At 46.0% G+C, this 24,509-nt stretch overlaps 1 protein-coding gene across 1 annotated transcript; it reads left to right on the forward strand.

Annotated features, from left to right (window-relative positions):
- The first annotated feature begins 18,144 nt into the window (after positions 1–18,144).
- LOC143350738 (uncharacterized) lies at positions 18,145–18,720 on the forward strand. Its single transcript, XM_076782749.1, has one exon. It carries the CDS (start codon positions 18,145–18,147, stop codon positions 18,718–18,720), a length of 576 nt encoding a protein of 191 aa, XP_076638864.1.
- The last annotated feature ends 5,789 nt before the right edge of the window (positions 18,721–24,509 follow it).

Consider the following 24,509-nt stretch of genomic DNA (forward strand, 5'->3'; position numbering starts at 1 on the left):
GACGAGGAGATCCTCTCCGATATCTCCTCGGTCACCTCGTCCCTGAGGCAACTCAGCCTCACCGACGGGCTCATCGCCCCGCCCACCTCGACGACGGCCTGCCCCATCCTCTTCCTCTTAGAGCCTATGTGGCTCGTGCTGGAGGAGAAGGACGAGACCGACGCCGTCTCGTCGTCCTCCTCCACCCTCCACGAAGCCGGACCTGGCGCTGAGTGGGGCGCGAGCGCCGCCACCCTGACCCCAACCCCGTCTCCGTCCTCCCCAACCGACAAAACCCGCCCCATCCCCATTTTATTTTCTGTGTCCATAATTATCCCACGAGATGGTCGGAAATAAAGGTCCACCCGGGCAGAGCCGCCTTACCCGGGTAAGCCTAATACTCCGGGGGTTCGGCAGGTTCCCCGGAGGTGGTCGCTTGGGATTGGGCCTTCTCCCCCAACCATGCATCCCATCGCCGCGCACCATAGCTTAGGATTGGAGGGCGATTTTATAGAGTCGCCATACTCGTGGCCCAGGCGGTTAAGCCAAGACCCCCGTTCCTCCTGCCGTCACGTACCATTCACAAAACCAATAGGGAATTGTGAATGGGTCGTTGTGACGACCAACAGGAGGCTTACGGTGTGTGTATGACTCGGGTATCCCGGGTTCGTTAAGCCCGTACTGCAGCTGAAAGGCTGGCAGCCCCTGAGGGACTAGCTTACTGCTTGCTTACTAGCTAACTGCTTGCTTACTAGCTCACTGCTTGCTTTCTAGCTTACTACATGCTTACTAGCATGCTACTTTCTTACTAGCTAACTGCTTTCTTACTAGCCAGCTCCTTGCTTTCTTGCTTACTGCGTGCTTACTAGCTCACTGCTTGCTTTCTAGCTTACTACATGCTTACTAGCATGCTACTTTCTTACTAGCTAACTGCTTTCTTACTAGCCAGCTCCTTGCTTTCTTGCTTACTGCGTGCTTACTAGCTTGCTGCTGGCTTTCTAGCATACTGCTTGCTGATTTGCATACCGCTTTCTGACTGCCTATCTGCTTTCTTACTAGCTTACTGCTTCCTTACTAGCCCGCTGCTTGCTTAATAGCTTAATGCGTGCGTACTAACTCAGTGCTTGCTTACTAGCTTACTTCATGCTTAATAGCTTACCTGTTGCTTTCTAGCTTACTGCTTGCTTACTATATAACTGCTTCCTTACTAGCATCCTGCTCGCTTACTAGCTCACTGCTTGCTTACTAGCTTACTGCATACTTACTAGCTTACTGCTCGCTTACTAGTTTACTGCTTGCTAACTAGCATACTGCTTTGTTATTAGCTTACTTCTTGCTTGCAAGCTTACTCCTCGCTTACTAGCGTGCTGCTTGCATTCCAGCTTACTGCTTGCTTACTTGCATACTGCTTTCTATGTAGCCAGCTGCTTTCTTACTAGCTTGCTTCTTGTTTTCTAGCTTACTGCTTGCTTACTGGCCCACTGGTTTCATACTGGCTAATTGCTGTCCTACTAGCCTGCTGCTAGCTTATTAGTTTACTTGTTGCTTACTAGCTTACTGCTTGCTTACTAGCGTACTGCTTGCTTACTAACATACAGTTTTGTTACTAGCTTACTGCTTGATTTCAAGCTTAATGTTTGCTTACTAGCTTACTGCTTGCTTCTTTGCTTACTGCATACTTACTAGCTTACTGCTCGCTTACTAGTTTACTGCTTGCTAACTAGCATACTGCTTTGTTATTAGCTTACTTCTTGCTTGCAAGCTTACTCCTCGCTTACTAGCGTGCTGCTTGCATTCCAGCTTACTGCTTGCTTACTTGCATACTGCTTTCTATGTAGCCAGCTGCTTTCTTACTAGCTTGCTTCTTGTTTTCTAGCTTACTGCTTGCTTACTGGCCCACTGGTTTCATACTGGCTAATTGCTGTCCTACTAGCCTGCTGCTAGCTTACTAGTTTACTTGTTGCTTACTAGCTTACTGCTTGCTTACTAGCGTACTGCTTGCTTACTAACATACAGTTTTGTTACTAGCTTACTGCTTGCTTGCAAGCTTACTCCTTTCTTACTAGCGTGCTGCTTGCATTCCAGCTTTCTGCTTGCTTACTGGCTTCCTCCACGCTTACAAGCACACGTCTTGCATACTAAATTACAGCTTGCTGACAAGCGAATTGCTTTCCTACCAGCTTACTGTTTGCTTACTAGCTTACTGGTGGCTTACCAAGTTACTACTTCCTTACTACCTACCTGCTTTCTTACAAGCTTACTGCTTGCATACTAGCTTACCGCTTACATACTGTTGCGTCGGGGTGGGGCTTTTTTCCAGAAACTCATGTTAACACAACAATTATTCAACGTGACCCAACTGTTAACGCAATCTATGAACTTTATTGACAATCCTTTTAAATACGTTCGTTCGTCACGAGATCTATCGTAGTTCTCCTTTTCAAATCGTTGCCGGTTTCTCAGCAACCGGAAGGCACGGGATTTCGCATCCGCTCGTTCGCAGGGGCAGCTTCACATCGTTGCGGAATAGCCATCACGTTGCCGCAACGATGCATCTTCAATCCGTCGCAACACTGCTCCCCCTCTTCAAAACGCGGACGTCCCGACCGCGGCAGATTCAGCTCAAACTGGCAACTTCAATACGAGCCTCTAACCTCCGAATCTGCCTCGAATTTCCAACACATCTGTCTGTAAAGTAGATAAGCTAATAGATCGAACATTTACTTGAGTGGCCTTTATCAGACAGACAGCGCCTTGACATTCGTCCTGCGTCCCAAGGAAAACCACTCAAAAACCTTGAGCAAGACGCCGGTGTAACCTTCGGAATACTTCGTCTGAACTCAGACTTCTTCGCGGATGAGGAAATCCCGACTGCTCCTCGCCCTTCCCCTTGAATTCTTGCGGCTTGCGCGCTTCTTTCTTGAGGGCTTCCTGGATGCGGATTCCCCCCAGCCTCACGAGAGAATTTCCCATGGGATGTTCCCCAATCTCCAAGGAGAATTTCCTCGAAGATCGGTTGTGGAACATACCACAATTCCGCCGTCCTACCGTCTGTGCCCCACTCCGCTATTAGAGTCGAGCATGACTGGGGGGGCGACCCTCCCCGGGGAGAATCGCACTTCCCCGGCCGTTCTGACCTGCGGAAATGGAGAGTCCTCCGCGGCCGGTAAGAAAACCCGATCCTCGCCTTCTGCGATGAAACGTCCTCTTCTTGGGCGAAGATGTCGACCATCTTCCTCGATCCTCACCTCGCAGTATCTTCGCAGGGGGCCTCTCGTAAATCGTACCGAGCCAGTCGATTCACATGCTCAACCCTTGGTTTGGACTTCGGGGAACGGACTATACGGAAACCCAACTCATCCAGCCAATTCTTCATATCGCCTTCTTGTCGTCACCTTCAGCAAAGACCTTGGCATGCCCCGCCGAGCGCCATCCCTCCAGAAGGTACTCCGGCGAGCCCTATCCCTCCAAAGGGGTGCTCCTTTTCCCTTCTTAAAAGGTCCTTCCATCGCAGACAGCCGACCATGACGACGATTTATTTTCCAGATCATCTCGGCGATTCCTTCAACGCTCAATAATTATTCCGTGCAACGGGATGGAAGAAGACAAAATCGAAGTTTCTCCCTCTACACCGCCTTCTTCTGGTTCTTTTTGGGGCAGTTCCACCGCATGTGTCCCGTTTACCTGCAGCTCCAACATTCCATGGGTCTTTCGCTTTCAGTCTCCTTTTCCGGTGTATCCTCTTCTTCGTCCGGATATCTCCTCTTTCGAGACTCTCCCTCCGGAAAAGAAAAAGATTTGAATGACCGTTCGGGCCAAATGTACGGCGTCGATACTGCCTCGACGGCTTCAATTTCGAGAGCCCTCACGATGGCGGCTCACAACGAAATGTAACTGCCGAGTCGCAAGGTCCGCTTCATCTCTTCATTGACCAGCGCATCAATGAATTGAGAGGCCGCGAGCTTGTCTCTGACTTCTGCCGGACAATCGCCGAAGGCAGCCTGTGCCAGCCTCTCAATCTCTGCTGACAAATCGGAGATGGACTCCCCACTCCGTTGTTTATAATTTTGGAACTTTACGTAATTTAAATTAGCGAAATTTTTCATTCCATAACGGAATTCCAAAGCCGAAATCAACGCGGTATAATCGAAGCGTCTTTCAACGGGGTAAGACGTCAAAATGCTTCGAGCCGGCCCCTCCAACGATGAGACCAAGGCCAACGCCTTCCTTGGTCCATCCTAACCATTCGTCTCCGCAACGGTCTCGAATTGAATCGTGTACTCCTCCCAACAAGATTTTCCATCAAACCCAGAGGGTTTCAGAGTGTAACCCAAATCGGAAACACTCTGATTTACCCTTTTCCCACTTTGAGGGACCGACTGTGAGGCTGAAAGGCCCGCGAGCCTGTCAGAAGTAACAGGCTCGCGCTCCCTATCGCGGACCGTGGCTCCCGAAAGCCGTTCTAATATTCGCTCAACATTTGAGGATAGGACCTGATACTGGTCTTCGACAGCTCCGATCCTCTCCTCGACGGCAGCGTCTCTGGCCGAAGCGGCAGCCCTCTCCATTGTCCGCCTATCTTCAGCTCGCTCCCGTTCATCAACAAATAAGCGTTGCTGCTCCTGGAACTGCGTTGAGATGATCCGCTGCAGTCCTTCTAAGAGCACCTCCAACGACGAAAAAGTCTCCGCCCTGGCAGCAGAACGAGTCGTAATCCCGCTTCTGACACCACTGTTGCACCGGGGCGGTGCGTTTTTCCAGAAACTCATGTTAACACAACAAATATTCAACGTAACCCAACTGTTAACGCAAACTATGAACTTTATTGACAATCCTTTTAAATACGTTCGTTCGTCACGAGATCTATCGTAGTTCTCCTCTTCAAATCGTTGCCGGTTTCTCAGCAACCGGAAGGCACGGGATTTCGCATCCGCTCGTTCGCAGGGGCAGCTTCACATCGTTGCGGAACAGCCATCACGTTGCCGCAACGATGCATCTTCAATCCGTCGCAACAATACTATCCTACTGCTTGGTTACTAGCATACTGCTTCCTCACTAGCTTCCTAGTCGCTTACTGGCTCAGTGCATGCTTACTAACTTACTGCTAGCTTACTCGCTTACTGCTTGCTTACTAGCTTGCTGCTTACTTTCCAGCTTACTGCATGCTTACTAGCATAATGCTTCCTTACTAGCTAACAGCTTTCTCACTACCTTCCAACTTTCTTCCTAACATACTATTTTCTTACTACCTTACTGCTTTCTTACCAGCCTAATGCTTTCTTACTAGCTCAGTGCTTGCTTACTAGCTACCTGCTCGCTTACTAGCTCACTGCTTTGTTACTAACTTACTGCTTTGTTACTAGCTTACTGCCTTCTTACTAGCTCACTGCCTGCTTACTAGCTTACTGCATGCTTACCTGCTTACTGCTTGCTTACTAGATTGCTGCTTACTTTCCAGCTTACTGCATGCTTACTAGCATAATGCTTCCTTACTAGCTAACAGCTTTCTCACTACCTTCCAACTTTCTTCCTAACATACTATTTTCTTACTACCTTACTGCTTTCTTACCAGCCTAATGCTTTCTTACTAGCTCAGTGCTTGCTTACTAGCTACCTGCTCGCTTCCTAGCTCACTGTTTTGTTACTAACTTACTGCTTTGTTACTTGCTTACTGCCTTCTTACTAGCTCACTGCTTGCTTACTAGCTTACTGCATGCTTACCTGCTTACTGCTTGCTTACTAGATTGCTGCTTTGTTAGTACCTCACTGCTTCCTTACTAGCCTAATGCTCCCTTACTAGCTTCCAGCTTGCTTGCTAGTTTATTGCTTTGTAACTAACGTTCGACTTTCTAATTAGCTTAATGCTTGCTTACTAGCTTACTGTCTGCACGCCAGCTTATTGCATTCTTACTAGCCTAATGCTTCCTCACTACATTCCTGCTTGTAATAGCTTACAGCTTTGTTACTAACTTACTGCGTTGATACTATCATACTGCTTCCTTACGAGCTCACAGCTTGCTAACTAGCTTACAGCTCGCATAAAAACTTTCTGCTTTCCCACTAACTTTCAGTTTTCTTACTAGCTTACTGATTGCTCACTAACTAACTGCTTCATTACTACCTTCCTGCTTTCTTCCTAAATTACTGCTTTCTGATTAACTTACTGCTTCTTTACTAACTTACTGCTCTCTTACAAGCCTAATGCTTCCTTACTAGCTGCCACCTTGCTTTCTAGCTTAATGCTTTGTTACAAGCTTTCTGCTTTCTTACTAACTTAAAGTTTGCTAATTTGCTTACTGCTTCCTTACCAGCTTACTGCATGCTATTAGCATGCTGCTTGCTTTCAAGCTTACGGTTTGCTTTACTAGCCTGCTGCTTGCTTTCTAGCTTACTGCTTGCTTACTCGCTTGCTGCTTGCTTACTAGCTAGCTCCTTGCTCGATAGCTGACTGCGTGCTTACTAGCATAATGCTTTCTTACTAACATACTGCTTGCTTACTAGCTTACTGCTTGCATACTAGCTCACTGCTTGGTTACTAGCTTACTCCTTGCTTACAAGCAAACTGCTTGCTTTCTAGCATACTGTTTGCTTGCTAGCTTACTGATTGCTAACTACCTTCCTGCTTGCATACCAGCTCACTGCTTGCTTATTAGCTCCTAGCTTACTAGCTTACAGCTTGCTTACTACCTAACTGCTTCCTTACTAGCCTGCCGCTTGCTTACTAGCATATTGCTTCCGTATTAGCTTCCCCCTCGCTTACTAGATCACTGTTTGCTTATCAGCTTGCTGCTAGCTTACTAGTTTACTGCTTGCTTTCTAGCTAACTGCTTTCTTACTAGCCTGCTGCTTGCTTTCTACCTTACTGCTTACTTACTAATATACTGCTCCTTCCTCCCTTACCGCTTCCTTTTTAGTCTGCTGCTTGTTACTAGCTTAGTTGTTACTTTCTGGCTTACTGGTTGCTTACTAGGATACCACATGCTTACTCGGTAAATGCTTTCTTACTAGCCAGCTGCTTGCATTCTAGCTTACTGTTTGCTTACTAGCTAACTGCTTCCTTACCTGATTACTGCTCCCTTACTAGCTCGCTGCATGCCTACCAGCTTCCTGCGTGCTTACTGGCATGCTGCTTCCTTAGTAGCTTCCTAATCGCTTAGTAGCTCACTGCTAGCATACTAGCTTACTGCATGCTTACTACCTTACTACTTGCTTACTAGCTAACGTCTTTCTTACAAGCTTACTGCTTGCATACTAGCTTTCTGGTTACTTACTGTCTTACTGCTTGCCTACTAGCATACTGCTTCCTTACCAGCATCCTGCTTGCTTACTAGCTTACTGCTTGCTTACTAGCTTACTGCTTGCTTACTAGCTTACAGCTTGCTCAATAGCCAACTGCTTTATTACTAGCCTTCTTCTTGCTTTCTAGCTTACCTCTCGCCTACTAGCATACTGCTTCCTCACTAGCTTCTTCCTGGCGTACTAACTCACTGCCTGGTTACTAGTTAACTGCTTTCTTCATAGCCTGCTGCTTGCTCACTATCTTAGTGGTTGCTTATTAGCTTACTGCTTGCTTACTGGCTCACTGCTTGCTTACTACCTTTCTGCTTCCTTCCTATCTTACTGATATCTTACTAGCTATCTATTTTCTTGCTAGCCTGCAGCTTGCTTACTAGCTTACTTGTTGCTTATTAGCCTGCTGCTTGCTTACTAGCTTACTTGTTGCTTACAAGCTTGCTGCTTGCTTACTTGCTTACTGGTTGCTTACTAGCTTACTACTTGCTTACTAGCATTATGCTTCCTTGCTAGCTCCCTGCTCGCTTACTTGGTCACTGCTTGCTTATTAGCTTAATGCTTGCTTCCTAGCTCTCTGCTTGCTCAATAGCTAACTGCTTTCTTAATAGATTGCTGCTGGCTTTCTAGCTTACTGCTTGCTTGCTAGCCTACTGCTCTCTTACTAGCCGAATGCTTCCTTACTATCTTGCTGGTTGATTACTAGCTTACTGCTTGCTTACTAGCATACTGCTTGCTTTCTAGCTTCCTCCTCGCTTACTAGCTCACTGCTTGCTTACAAGTTTCCTGGTTGCTTACTAGATTATTGCTTGCGTACTAGCATACTGCTTCCTTACTAGCATATGTTTTAAGAAATATATATATATATATATAGTGGGGGCTGTGTTGCGCCCGTCGGGCGTGGGTGGTGGGGGAGGGGGCGGGGAGTCTGGGTGGGTGGTCGATAAATATTACCGACGGTGGGTAATTAGTATCTACAGTCGGTAATTTGTATCTATTGTTGGTAATTAGTATCATCGATCGGTAATTGGTATTAACGGTTGGTAATTGCCAGAGGTGCGTTGCAGTCGAGAATCAACCTAGTTTTGATCAATATTTTAGAGGATAACGCCGGTTAGGTCTGGGAAATCATGACTTCAATTTATAAGTTCTGTACATAATATATTTGAATAGTAATGTTCAATGAAATAAAGGAAAGGAAGATGGGTAAGTAAATGGAGAAATAATAGTATTCCTACTTATATATTGTTACATATAAGAATATGGCGTTGCAGTCGAGAATCATAGAGAGAATTATGCTGTGTCGATAGAAATTGATGAGGGGAAAAAGAGGAAGATGGGTTAGTAAATGTAGAAATAATAGGATTCCTACTTATATATGTCAGTTTTTTCAAGCGTTCCGATTTAACATCGCAGCGTATCGCGCGATTACGCGTAATTTGTCTCCTCTGGAGCAGCCGTGCGGGATAGTATTATTTGACGACTCGAAGAATGCACGAACGCAATACAATACTTTGGAAACGTCGAATCTTAAAATTATGCGAGGAGAGAAGGAGGAGGATAGGATGGGTAAATAAAATTGGAGAAAAGAATATATGTTTTGAGAAATATATACAATATATATATATATATATATACATATACATATACATATACATATATTCGCCTTACCCATTTACTTGCAAGTTGCAATAGGGCCAGTTAGTGCACCCCTGTCGATCATGGAAAGGTCGAAGACCCCAATAAAAATCAGCTGATGGGACGGCCCGGTCACTGCACTCGCTTCTTACCCCGAAAACACTTTACAGCACGGTCACTAGCACTTTTCACTTTTACATTTTCGGGGTAAGAAGCGGGTGCAGTGACCGGGCCGTCCCATCAGCTGATTTTTATTGGGGTCTTCGACCTTTCCATGATCGACAGGGGTGCACTAACTGGCCCTATTGCAACTTGCAAGTAAATGGGTAAGGCGAATTTCAATTAATTCTCTATTAACCCCTTGCATGCGAAAAATGTTTCGGTACGCACAAATCCAGTCTGCTTTTCCAGTACAGTTTTTAATAACAAACGATTACAAATGGTTCTTACCGTATTAATTTTAATTTTCTGAAAATAATTCTTATTTTAATTTTAACACACTCTGGCGAGAAGCGTCACTCAGGTGCGAAGAATTAATTTCCTAAAAATTCCGAGAGCATCTTCCCACATTTTATTTCTTCTTCCTTGAAAACAGCGAATACAAATAATTAATAAATTCGATTTAGCTAACTGATTTATCCAATCCGCAGAGGTAACAGTTGCAGTGGTAGTATTTTTAATTATTTGTATTCGTTCCTCGACGTATCTCCGATGCACATCTTGCTACCTACCCGACACGGTGGCTCTCTTAGTTCGGACGGCCCTGAGCGCGCGGCAGGCAAGCGCCGTGATTCGTCAGTGTTTTTCGTTAATAATTCAAAAACGAAGCTCCATCCGACATTTTTGCAAAGGAAATTGTTGTTCAGAATCGTCTCAGCTACCCCACATTTCCGGCTCTTACACTATTTACGGGACACCCTGTATATTTCATGTATAAGTGCAAGCCGTACGTCTGCTTCTGCCAGACTTTGTATTCTTCCTGCCTCTGTTGATGCCCCGGGACAGAAAGAGACACGACTAGGCGTTAAATACCTATCGACGTGAGTCACGTCGTTTGTCTTTCTCTTTTCCGTACGCTCCTGGTTTGTGCTTGTCGCACCTAGGAGCGGGAATCTCTGCCGCCGCGATACGCAGCTAAGCTAGTGGACTGTATGTGTGTGAGCGTTCCCTTTAAACCGGGAATCGCTCGCTTCCTTCCAATTATGGAATTTCGTTTCGGTTTTTCTGTTAGACTGCAACACTTGATTGTCGCAGGAGAGGGTGCCTAGAGGGAGGTTGTAAGGCTCCAACCATCACCCGATCCTGGGCCCCTTACCGTCTTCGTATGCGTGTGTACGGAACACGATGTGGTGCAGTCTTTCAGTGGCGTATAGGACAACTTACTATTGAGACTGTCACCACGACGCCTTTTGAGTCGCGTTCTACGCGCAGTGACCGTACAAGACTGGCGATCAGAGAACAACGCTCTGGCATTCGCCGGAAGCTGGGCTTAGAGTAACTCGTCCCACGCTCCGACTAGAAGGCGGCAAGTCCACGCAGGGTATTTGTGCCAATAAGGCCACTTTAGGTGGGAGTAAGGCCGTTCGATCAAATCAAGGGAGGATCGAGTTTTAACCTCGATACCTCTCGCACGACCGCTGTTTGCGGCAATACGCGGAAAATTCGGGAACTCGATGATACCAAAGAGTTTCCCGCAGTCTTTTAACCGGGTCGTACTCACGACCGAATCGATTAACTGGTTTGATTCGACAACCGGAATTACACGTAGTTTACTGGGGGCAGTTTGCTTACGCAAGCTAATCCCGTAAAACTGCGGCTATACATCGGTTGCCCGCGTTGTGAAAGTTCGAATAACTCGAACTTTCAACGTTGCGTGGGAATCAACCGCTTGAACCCGAGAATTTTCTTTATAGTTTTCTTAATTTCCCCGTGTTGTAATTTGGTTAAGTAATTTATTATAATATGGTTCTTCAAATTAGGTTTTACAAAATTATAACATAGTCCTTATTCTACAAGAGTTCTAGCACGACTGACTGCTTAATTCAATTGTCTTACAACCGTGACATTGTACACTGTGAGATGGCGCCACGGATAGTCAGATAAACTATGATTAATGATGTTGAGATAAATCATTATTTACAACAAGCCTCCTTGATTTTTCAACATCATATTATAAAATTTGATATTAGCTTTAGTTGTACAGTGACTCTTATTTGATTGGTCACTTGTATTCTTAACTTTCTATTTATTTACTTGTAAAAAATTTTGTTTACTATTGTGTTAAACAGCTCAAATTAATCTTAACGATTCTCTATTCTTGACAAACTTCACTTTATTTAAACTTTTTGTAAGTATATCTGCTTGATTTGAATCTGAATCAATTTTTACAATGTCTATTATACCTTTTTCATAGTTCTCATTAATAAAATGATATTGCACTTCAATATGCTTTGAGTTCTTTGTATAGTTGCCAAATTTGCCTATAGCTATCGCGCCGGAATTATCTTCGTATACTTTGATAGGTTCTGTAATTTTCAAATTGAAGATTCTCTCAAAAGATTTCTTAGAAATAAAATTTCGGTTACGGCTTCAGATAAGGCAACATATTCGGCAAAAGTGGAACACTTAGTAACACTATTTTGTTTACGTGTTTTCCAATACACTACATTTCCATACAAGCTTATAACATAGCCAGTTGTAGATTTTCTATCTAAGTTGTCACCAGCATAATCAGAATCTACCATACAAATTAAACTATCAGTCTTTAAATTGTCATCAGAATATGTTAGTTGCAAGTCTTTAGTCTTATACAGGTATTTTAAAACTCTTAATGCATATTTAAAATGCGTGGCATTGTAACAACCTTGAAATCTACTTAAATAATTTATGCTGTATGAGATATCCGGTCTCGTACCTGTACTTATGTATAGAAGTTCACCTATTAAATTTCTGTATTTAATTGTTTCATCGATTTCGTTTGCTTGTTCTAATTTTAAATTGCTCTCCATAGGAGTATCGTACAGTTTTGCGTTATCTAGATTGTATTTTACAGCCAAGGATTCAATGTATTTTGTTTGGCTTAATGACATTATTTTTCGATCATCACTATAGTCAATATTTATTCCTATATAAGTCTTAACTTTTCCTAAATCTTTCATGGAAAAATTTTGCATCAAACTCGCTTTCACTTCATCGATTTTATTTTTATTTTTGCAACATATTAGAAGATTATCAACAAACACTAGAATATATATTGAATCTTTGCTCGTATTATTTACGTATAAGCAGTAATCATAATTACTTCTTATAAAGTTCAACTTTTTTACACACTGGTTAAAACAGTTGTACCATGCTCTGGGACTTTCTCTAAGGCCATATAGAGCCTTTTGCAGTTTGCAAACCTTGTTTTGACCTGTTTCATAACCTGTCGGTTCATTAATATAAATTTCTGATTTTACTTTGCCGTTCAAGAAGGCAGTTTCCATATCCATCAGATCAATGTACAAATTATTCGCACAACAATAACTTAACAGGACTTTCAAGGTCTGCATTCTGCCGATTGGTGAATATACGTTTTCTAAATGTTCTTGTTGTTGGAAACCTCTGACAACTAATCTAGCTTTATATGTATTATCATCCTTCTTTTTGTATACCCATTTAACATCAATTACCTTTTTATCTTTGGGTTTGTCTATAACAAACCAAGTTTTATTTTTTTCTAAACTTTCTATCTCTGAGTTCATAGCTTTCTGCCAATTTTTCGACTCTTTGGAGTTAATTGCCTCCTCAAATGTACTTGGTACGTTTGCATTCACATAGTTAACATAAATAAAATGAGCAACGGGGTTACCAAATCTCTCAATGGGTTTAACTACTCTGTTTGATTTTTTTCTTTGTATTGGTGCCATAGTTTTATTTTGTGAATTTGAGTTATCATCAAAAACATTATCACTATTATCATCATTACTTGAAGTCGATTCCTTATCACTATCAATACTAGTATTTGATTCATTTTCTAAATTTAAACTTAATGTGTTTTCATCATCATAATCTGAATCTTTGTTTTCTACAGATTTTTGTAAGCATATAAGCTCTTTACTATCCTCAATTACTCTTACATGCCTTGCATTTATGACTCTGTTACTTACAAGTACTCTATAGCTATTTTCGTTATAACCTACAAGTACGCCTACTTTCGCTTTATCGTCCCATTTATTTTTCCTTAATTCTTTTGGAATTTTTACAAAGACCCGACTGCCATATATTTTAATATGCTTAACACTTGGTTTTTTTCCAAAGAAAATTTCGAAGGGCGTTTTATTTTCATTCGTATTAGCGATAGTACGATTCTTTAGATAAGCGACCGTTTTCATAATCTCTGGCCAATATCTACGATCTATATTGGCTTCTTTAGCTAAACACCTGCCCATATCCATTGCGGATCTATTATATCTCTCAGCCACACCATTTAGTTCATGAACATATGGTGGGCACGGTAAAATTTCAATACCCTTGTCTCTCGCAAAATTATAAATTTCCTTATTTAAGTATTCTTTCCCGTTATCACATCTTAGTTTCTTTATTCTTTTGTTGAATCTATTTTCGACTAAGTTGACAAATTCTCTGAATCAATTGGCTGTTTCAGATTTACTTCTTATACAATATATCTTTGTACATTTACTGTAATCATCTATGAATGTTAAGAAATATTTTTCACCGCCATAACCTATGGTTCGGTGAGGACCATTTACGTCCGTGTGAATCAATTCTAATATTTCACTTGCTTTAGATCTATCATTTTTAAATGGAACTTTTGACATCTTACTTTCAATACAATTTGCACAAGTAAGTAAATCGTTTTCTAATTTTGTTAGTAAACCTTCTACTAATTTAGAATTTACAAGTTTACTAAGGTATTGAAAATTTACATGACCTAAAGCCCTATGCCATTTTTCCTTTTCAGTGATTTTTGCTGTATTCGCATGCACACTTTTGATTTCATTTTCTATTAGAGCACTTTTCATTGTATATAAACCATTAACTTTGTTAGCTACTGCTATTAACTTTCTATTTATATTATATATTTTGGCAGTTTCATTTTTAGCTATTATAGTGCTATTTTCGGTTATTTTTGAAAAACTAAGCAAATTCTTTTTTATTCCTTCGACATAATACACGTTTGTTAATTTGACTTTAGTTTCTTCATAATAGTTTTCAAATATTGTATCAATAGTGCCTAGTTTTGTCGCTTCAACGCATTTGCCATCTGGCAGCTTAACACTTACAGGATTTCTTAAAACTACATGTTTACAAAAATATTTATCGCTATTTACAATGTGGTCTGTACAGCCACTATCAAGCAACCATTCGATTTCATTCTCACTGGCACTTTCTCTTTTCTTTGTTGACCTTTTGACTTCACTGACACTCACTTTTAACACTTGTGCTGTCCATGATTCACGAGCATCCTCGCTGAATGGTCCAGCTCCTTGATAGTATCCATATGAGCTGCTTCGACCTCGTCCTTGTTGTGAAGTTCCTCGTCCTCGGCTTCGTCCTCGCGATGATTCTCGCTGGCTCCGCTGAGCCCCTCTGCCTCTGTAGCTCTGTTGTGTTTTCCAATGTTTCTTCTGAGGATGTCCAGTTTCACAGTCATCGTAGCCTTCTCTCGTTCTAGCGTTGAACGTGCTTACGTTTGGTTTTCTCTCGCTGTCATTCTTTGACAGGTTCTTCTCCTTTATCTTGGACTTGACGTATTCAACTGTCCTTTGGTCTTCTTTGACTAGATCAACAAAGTCTCCTATGTAACTATAACTAGGAGGTAGAGCTTTAATCAGGTGTCTTAACTTTTCTTCTTCGCTCAGCTGTCCACCAGCTGATTTGAACTCATTGCAGACCTTCTCAAAATCCACGAAGAAATCTTCTACATTGCCATAATTTTTTAACTTGACTTCTTCTAGCTTCCCTCTGTTTATAATTTGAAGTGATGTGGATTTGGTAGAGTATATACTCTCTAGTTTAGATAACATTTCAAATGTTGTAGCGCACTCACTAATATACTCTAATTGTTTGTCTGACACTGCACTTATCAATATGGCTTTTGCTTTTAGATCACTTTTCTTCCAAGTTGCTTCATTCTCGTCTGCGTTTCTTTCTCTCTTTGCTTGCACGTCGCACTCTTTATATTCTAATAGAGTCAGCAGTCTGAACTTCCAACTTTTAAAATTTGCTCCATCGAATACTGGAATACTGTCATCAATTTTTGCTTGCTTAGCCATGATTCCTAGCTCTTTATTATTTGAATTGCACTCAATCTCACTTTTCAAACGTAACACACTTTTGGTTATTTTCAGGAAATTTCTTCTAATGCAGTTTTTGAATTTTTTTGCTTAATACAAAATCTTCGCTTTTTACTTGATCAAACAACTTTTTCTCTTCTTTTTGTCCGGTTACTGGATTTTCAAAGGTTTCTTCCAATCTAGAAAGCACGTGTTTAACCTTCTGTGTCTAACCTCAAAATCGCCATGTGCTCTCACTTAGATCCATATAAATCGATTAATTGCACTTATTTAGTTGTTGCTATTTATTCTTTGCCCGCAACTTTAACACTTGTGGAATTATTTTCCGCTCATATTTCGATCACACTACCTATATTTATGTAGTAACGAGCACTCATTATATTGACTATTCTTTTGAGTATGTTTGAACAACAACCAACCTGAATTTTTAAACAGAGTTTTCAAGAAAAAGTTTCGAACCAGAGTTTCCAACCACGCTCTGCTACCATGTTGTAATTTGGTTAAGTATTTTATTATAATATGGTTCTTCAAATTAGGTTTTACAAAATTATAACATAGTCCTTATTCTACAAGAGTTCTAGCACGACTGACTGCTTAATTCAATTGTCTTACAACCGTGACATTGTACACTGTGAGATGGCGCCACGGATAGTCAGATAAACTATGATTAATGATGTTGAGATAAATCATTATTTACAACACCCCGAATGCTCGAATAACTCGAAGCAATTCGAATATTGCGAGGGCCTTTTGATTTTCAACGAATGCTCGAATAACTCGAAGCAATTCGGAATTTTGTGAATTAGGTGAAGCGTGATCGGTTATCGATCCGCGCTTGGCAGGCTCTCGTTTGCAAGTGACGGACGAGCACGAGCTGCCGAAAAGTACGCGTGAGAGAGGGGGAATCTTCCGACGCGCGGCGCTGTCGCCGTGGCTCTCGTCCGTCTTTATCTAATATGTAATTGTCGTACCTTCTCTATGGTCGAGCATTTAACCGAAAAGTTTGAAATCGAACGTTACTGTAATGCTCGCGTGACTTACAGAAAAACTCAAGGAGCGAGAATTTTTCTGCTGCCTTCTGTTTCGAATCGCGGACGCGTCCACCTAGAATATTCTGATCGGTCGCGTATATTGAAAACAAAGCGGATTAACGGCTAATTACGGGTTTAAATAAATCGAATTAACTCGATCTTTAAACAATATGATACATCACTGTCGATGTATCGATGTCGCAGCGACACAGATTGTGTTTCATGGTTCGTCGACGAACTTAAAAATTTTGCAAACTTTGCCAAACCCATTTTTACCAGTAATGTTACCATGCTGGATTTAACTCCCGAACAGTTCACGATATTTCGCAATGCAACACATTGTCATATTTGCGAAGAACCATTCAAGGATAGCGATGTACGAGTTCGCGATCATTGCCATCTGTCCGGACGGTTCAGAGGCCCAGCACATTCGGAGTGCAATTTAAATTATAAAAATGTGTTTTACATCTACTATGTGTGTTACATCTAAATGTGTTTACATGAACTATGATTCGCATTTCATTATCGAGGAAATAGCTACCGCTTTCGAAGGTCACATTGATGTATTACCTATAACTAAATAAAAATATATTTCTTTCACAAAAAGTGTTGAAGATACGGATGAATCAGACTCGCAAAATTATATTAAATTACGATTCATCGATTCATACAAATTTCTAAATACCAGTCTCGACAAATTAGCATCTTTTCTTAGCACAGATCAATTAAAAATTTTACGATCCCAATTTGAAACATTATCCACTGAAAATTTCAATTTATTGACGCGAAAGGGTGTCTCTCCGTATGAATACCTTGATTGCGCGAACAAGCTGCAGGATCCATGCTTACCGCCGCGCGAGTCATTCAATAGTTCGTTAACGGGTGAGACTGTATCAGAGACCGATTATGCACACGCTGAGATAGTCTGGCAGCGTTTCGAGATTAGAACCTTGGGCGAATACAGCGATTTGTATTTGAAAACTGATGTCTTGTTATTGGCAGATATTTTTGAAAATTTTCGCGAAAGTTGTATATAGAGCTACGGATTAGATTCAACGCATTATTATACTCTACCTGGTTTCACATGGGATGCAATGCTAAAACATACCAAAATTACATTCGACTTGCTCACAGACATCGATATGGTCATGTTTATCGAACGCGGTATACGTGGGGGCTTAAGTCAATGTTCCGGAAGGTACACACATGCCAATAACAAGTACATGTCATCTTACGATGCATTGGAAGAGTCATCGTACTTGATGTACTTTGACGTGAACAATTTGTATGGATGGGCAATGTGCCAGCCTCTACCATACACTAAATTTCAATGGGTTGAAGATGTAAATTTTGACATATCTTCAATCGGTGTCGATTCGCCCATGGGATACATTCTCGAGGTAGATCTGGAATATCCGCAACGTCTGCACGATGCTCATGCAGATCTACCGTTCTGTCCGATGCATACCAAACCACCTGGCAGCAGGCAGGACAAGTTACTCGCGACGGTATATGATAAGCAGCGTTACATAATCCATTATCGCAACCTGCAGCAGTGCACGCGTCACGGCCTTCGTATTACAAAGATACACCGCGTGCTTCAATTCACTCAATCCCCCTGGCTCCGTGATTACATCGAACTCAACACACGGTTTAGAACAAGCGCGACAAACGACTTTGAAAAAAATTTGTATAAATTGATGAACAATGCAGTTTTCGGTAAAACAATAGAAAATGTACGAAACCGTGTGGATGTAAAACTTTTGACACATTGGGAAGGGTGATATGGCGCGGAGGCAATGATCGCGAAACCAAATTTCCACAGCAGAAGTGTTTTTTCGGAAAATTTAATAGCTGTTGAATTGCGAAAACTCGAGGTAAAATTCAACAAGCCGATATATGTGGGCATGTGCATTCTGGACATAACAAAAATTTGTTTGTATGAATTTCACTACGAGTACATGTCTCCTAAACATGAACAAAATTGTAAAATTCTATACACCGACACTGACAGTCTTATTTATCACATTCGATGCGACGATATCTACGAGTCTATGATGCACAATATCGATAGATTCGACACAAGCGATTATCCTACTGACAATCCATATAATATGCCACGCGTAAATAAGAAGGTTCCGGGGCTGATGAAGGATGAAAATAACGGTGCGATAATGACTGAATTCGTAGGTCTTAGAGCGAAAATGTATGCACTTCGCGTAGACGGTAAGAAAGATACAAAAAAGGTGAAAGGTGTCAAGACCAACGTCATAGCCAGAACGATAACTTTCGACGACTACGCGCAGTGTTTGCACAGAGAGATCGAAATGGTTCGCAAACAATCATGCATACGGTCTAAATTGCACAAAGTGTACACCATTTCGGAATCCAAAATCGCTCTAAGTCTGTACGATGACAAGCGATATATCATACCCGATTCAACCGACATTCTGCCCTGGGGACATTATAATATACCGTTGTAAAATAGAAATTACTATTATTGTATTTATTATAAATAGCGGAATTTATTGTATAATATAAAATTGTTCATAAATGTATAGAAATTGTTATTGTATTAATTAACTCATTCACATAAATAGTTGGATTAATGTGTAAAATAAAAGTGGCCACTCATGTATATGCATCATTGTATTTCATTGAACCATGTATTATTTTACAATACATTATTTTTATTTATCCAAGAATTGTGTGATTTATCAAAGCCCAACCACTTGACGTACACCTTATCCCCCTTTCTACGCAACACTTTTTCCACTAGATATACATCAGGATCTGTGACGCGTTGCAGCTCATGTTCATAGAATCCTCCGGCAACTGGTTTTCCAAAGGAATCGAGGAGCAGATACGTCGCGGGATTAGTTGCCTGCACTTCAGCTATCTTAAACACCTCCGTTGTCCAATTCGGTGTATAGCCTTTATCGAAGATGGTTTTAAATTTGCTCACGCGCACAAACTCACCCAATTTGAATCTCGCTGGAGCAGCAATCTTTATGTTGTTGTATACTGTGGTTAGCAGCTTATCGGCGATCACAGGGGTAACATCGCAAGGATGCATTCCGATGGTTCTATGTTTCCGTGCGTTATACTCTGCAAGTAGACACGGTAGTGCGTCAACCCATTCATAGGTTCCATTGAGCGTAAACAGTTTCCACATATTATTCTTCAAAGTTCGATTGAAACGTTCTACGACGGAGGCCTTCATCACCGAATACGTCGAATAATGATTAATGCCATGCTTTGTCATGAGTTTATGCACATCAACGTTGTAAAATTCTTTTCCTTGATCGGTTTGCAAATTTTTCTGATGTCGATCTCTAAATATCTTTGCAAACGCTTTAGTCATCTCAGCACCACTTTTAGTCTTGAGCGGCACCGCCCATGCATACTTGCTTAGCACATCGATGACCGTGAGTATATAGTGATGACCGCGGTTGAATCGTGAGTATGGACGCATTTCTACAACGTCAGCTTGCCACAGATCATCGTATCTATGCACTATGACGCGTCTCCGCGGGAAATGTCTTCGAGCTGGAGGCATGCAATTTCTCAACAAGTTGTCGGTTCTTGAGACTATGGCTTTCATTACTCTTGGATTTCGATATTGGTTGCATGTTTGATCGCAGAGATGTCTTTGACGCAAATAATGCGATTATTATCGTGGACATACATTATGTGCTTCCCATAGTCTCCAAATAATTCTGGGCAAGTTCAACCGTCTCGCATGATTCTCCATCACAATTCTGCTGCGGGATAGGATTCAATGTCTGCGATATCTTTTGAGCACTGTTTTGCAACGTTAGAATATCTTTCTGAAACACAATCAGCTTCCCCTCTAATTCTTCCTGCTGCTCTCTCAAAAGTTTAATGTTCTTTTCCACATATAGTTTATTGACAGCATCGCTGTCGGCTGCAGGCTGTGCTACGCGTCGTATCTTGCGTGATTTTGCATCAAAGTCGGCATCGGCCACGCAAAGAGCGTTATCTCGCATATAATTTCGAAGCAAACCGCTCCATTTGTAATAGTCCATTCTAGCTGCTTCACTCTTCTCGAGCGATACCCCAAATTTGTTGATCGGCATCTCACTGCATACAGTGCACATCATCGGTGCGCTGTTTAATTTATAATGAGGCCTACCTCGCGAAGTTCCTCGATAATCGATAGAATTTCATGGTCATGCGAGTTGTTACCCGCCTGACGTGATGCTTCCAACAAACGAAATCGATCCACCAGTTCGTTGGGATTGTCCCAGTGCACGTAATCGATCTTGTTATCATTTACCATCATGACTTTTTTTTTTTTTTTTTTTTTTTTTTTGTCGTGGGGAAAATCTTCGAAAGACTCCCTCCCACCTCCTTGGGGAGAGGTGGGAGGGGTGTGTGGGATTCCCCGCGTACAACGACAGGCGCGGGACCTACCCACTAAAAACCCCACGGTGACCCTTCGGCACGCTTTGGGAGGATACCGGGAATCGCTCGAAGCATTCTTCCGGTATCCTCCCCGTGCCCGCGCTTTCGCGCCCATCCCCCGGGGGGACAATCGGTCCCCCCAGTAGACACACTGCCTCATAGCGGCGGGACGGGGCCACTCCATCCCGCCGCTATCCGTCCCGGGGCCGCGTTTAGTGGCGGCTGCGAGCCCCAACTCGCAACCGCCCGCGACCCCGTTTCCACCCCTCGGCGGCCGGGCGTTCATGGCCGCACCAGACCGCCGAGGGTGCCTCCCCTTGCGTCGGACCGGTAGGGGGAGGCACTCCTACCCCCAACCGGTCCGACCCGGCGCCGCCTGGCGGGAGGAGGGTCCCCTCAGGACCCCCCTCCCAGCCTAGGTCATCCGCCACGGCGAGGCGGCCGCCCGCGACGCCTCGCGACCGGGCGACGACCTCGGGCCACCGCACGAGCGCGAGCTTCAGCGCGCCGCTGAAGCGCGCGCTCCCTCCCCGCGGCCTCCTTCTGCAACATTACGTTCTCGCAGAAGGAGGCCACGGCCCTCCACTTCTCCTCGCTGCCGAGCATGGCGCGCACCACGCCCGGCAGCGAGACATCCCGCCCGACGACGCCGACCAGGACACGGCGCTCCCCCTCCCACGCGGGGCATACCTCCAGGGTATGATCCGCCGTGTCCTGCTCAGCGTCGCAGTGGCAGCAACGCGCCGTCGGCTCCTTCCCTATCCGGCACAAGTATCTTCCGAAGCTGCCATGCCCGGAAAATACCTGTGCCATCCGGTAGGTGAGGCTGCCATGGCCTCTGTCCAGCCACTCCTTCAGGAGTGGCCGAACCGCCCCGACAGTCCGGTGCCCCGCGGTTGGCAGAGCCAGCCGCCCATGCCACGCGAGCAACACGGACTGCCGGGCCTGGCGCTTCAAATCGCCCCAAGCAGGCCCGCCCGGGACCGCCCCCACCCCCGCGCGATGGTCGACGCGGTGCCGGTACATCACCGCGTGCGACCGCGCGAGCAGGTCCATGGGCGGCATCCCCGCTAGAACCGTCGCCGCCTCCTGTGACATGGTCCGATACCCGCGGACGACCCTGAGCGCCATGCGCCTCTGCACCCGACGCAGCATAGTCATGCTGCGCCGGGAGGCAGCCAGGTCGTCCGCCCAGACGGGGGCCCCGTATAGGGCCACCGACTGGACCATTGCCACATAGAGGCGACGAACTCGGCCCGCCGGGCCCCCCAGGTTGGGCAGGATCCGGCCCAGAGCCGCAACCATCCTTTCCAACCGGGGGACCAGGCAGCGGAAATGCTCCTCGAAACGCCAGTGGCTATCGAGGATCAGCCCTAGATACCTGATCTGGGGCTTCACCTCGATGTCAGCCCCACCCACCCGGATCAGAGGGGGTGGCGGATCCTGCCGAGGTGAATGAAACGCAATCACCTCGGTCTTATGGACCGCCACCGTCATCCCCATCCCCCTGATCCGGTCGACGAAGCGTTGCGACCCCTCCTCCGCGCGACGCATGGCCCGCCCCCAGTGCGCCCCAACGGCCAGCACCAGTGTGTCATCCGCATAACACACCGTGCTGACGCCGTCGGGGAGGCCGGCCCGCAACACCGAGTCGTACGCGATGTTCCACAGGAGTGGCCCGAGGACCGACCCCTGCGGAACACCGCAGTACACCTCCCTCCGCATATCACCATCCCGGCCCGGATACTCGATCCACCTGCCGCGGAGATAATCCCCGACGACCGCCCTGAGACAAGGGGGGACTCGATGATATTCGAGTCCCCTCCTTATCTCTTCCCAGGGGAGGGTGTTAAAGGCATTGGCAATATCCAAGTATACTGCCAAAGCAACCCTACCCCAGGAGACGGCCGATTCCGAGAGGGCCCTCACACGACCTATCGCGTCGATAGTCGATCGGCCCCCCCGGAAACCGAACTGGCAGTCGGCCAGACCGGGATCACCCCGCGACAGGTGCTCGACGAGGCGGGCAGCAATCACACGCTCGAAGAGCTTGCCCACCTCGTCGAGGAGACAAATGGGCCGGTATGCGGAGGGAGACTCCGCGGGCCGACCCTCCTTCCGGAGGAGGACCATCCTCGCCACCTTCCAACTGGGGGGGGAATCGCCCGTCCCTCAGGCATCGGTTAAACAACCGCCTGAGGTCGGCCCCAAGGCCGCCCTGGGTCAAGACCCAAACCCGGCCGGGCACACCATCCGGACCCGGGGCCGTGTTACGAACCCCGAGCCGTCTGATGGCCGCTGCCAGCTCCTCCTGCGTGACCCCCAGCTCGGCCGTCCACTCCACTGGGACAGCCGCCGCCGCCGGAGGACGCGGTCCCCTCTCCCCAATTGGGAAGAGTGTATTGACCACGTCCTCCAGCAGCCGGGGGTCAAGACCCTCGGTGACGGGGGGCGCCCACGGGCGAGGCTTATTCAGCACCACCTTATATGGGCGCCCCCATGGATCGTCATCAAGGGTCTGGAGGAGCTCCTTCCATGCCCGGGTCTTGGCCCGTTTGATGGCGACCTGCAGAGCAACCCGCGCCACGCGGTATGCTCCATACAGGTCATCAGCTGCCCTCGCTCGCGCCACGCCGTCGCCTGTACGTTGACGACGGCGCGCGCGGGTGTACTGGCGTCGGGCGCGGACAGTCGCGACTCGCAACTCCGCGATCGCGTCCGACCACCAGTACACCGCCCGGCGAGGAGAAGCCCGCCCGACCCGAGGCATCGCCGCGTCGCAAACACCCGCGACCAATGCTCCGAGCCGGGCGACCTCCTCCTCTATGCTCGGCAACTCGGCCGCTCGCTGCGGCCAAGTTGCAGCGAGGGCAGCTGCCATCAGGGCGTCCTTGTCTAGGCGCCGAAGCGCCCAGCGGCGTGGTGGGGCGCCACGCAGGCGGCCGTGTCGGGATGCACTCGCGGCGGCAGAGACCTCCATCCGGATGTACCGGTGATCGGAGAGTGTCTCTGCCCCCGCGACCACGTGCCAACCCGACACCATGCGCACGGCGTTGGGGGTCGCGAATCCAACATCCACGATGGACCCCCCATATCGCCGCACGCATGTGTGCTCCGACCCCCGGTTCAATACCCGGAGGTCGAGCCCCGCCGCCCAATCGCCCAGGATCCCGCCGCGAACGGAGGTCCTGGGGGATCCCCAAGCCACCGACTTGGCATTAAAATCCCCCAGGACCAGCACCGGCCGGGCCGCGTAGCGCTGCACGCATGCCGCGACCTCGGCCAAGTACAGCTCGAACGCAGCGTGACCGCTACGGGGCGAAATGTAGCACCCCACCACAGCGACTCCCCCCCAGTCCACGGCGACGAATCCCCGACCGCGCTCCAACAAGGAGAACGGTGGGGACCCGTCGCCCCCTCCCCATACCGTCGCCACCAAGCCGCCCGCGTCGCCCACCCAATGAGGGTGATCAGGGACGCGGTACGGCTCGGCGGCGACCGCCAGGCCAACCCCCCACTCCGCGAGGACTTCGGACATCAAGTCCTGTGCCGCGCGGCAGTGGTTGAGGTTGGCCTGGAGGAGGAGGCGGGGCGGCATTAATTAATGGCCGCGCCAGCCTCCTCCCGGCCGTCCGTCCCCGTAGCACCGTCCACCTCCATGGAGGACGATGCCACCGCCCTCGGCACCGGAGCCGGTGCAGCCCGCCTCTTCCTCTCCTTCCGGGAGGGGGGGGGAGCACTTCTTGCTCCCCACCCTGTGATCGGCTGGCCTCCCCATGTCCGCACACAGCGGGCAGTGGGGGGCCGCCGAGCACTGGCTCGCACGGTGCTCTTTGGCACCGCC

The sequence above is a fragment of the Colletes latitarsis genome, unplaced genomic scaffold (genome assembly GCF_051014445.1).
Source record: "Colletes latitarsis isolate SP2378_abdomen unplaced genomic scaffold, iyColLati1 scaffold0027, whole genome shotgun sequence".
NCBI lineage: Eukaryota > Metazoa > Arthropoda > Insecta > Hymenoptera > Colletidae > Colletes > Colletes latitarsis.

Coding starts and splice junctions, on each gene's coding strand:
- LOC143350738 (XM_076782749.1), top strand. CDS start 18,145: ATGTGCATTCTGGACATAACAAAAATTTGTTTGTATGAATTTCACTAC.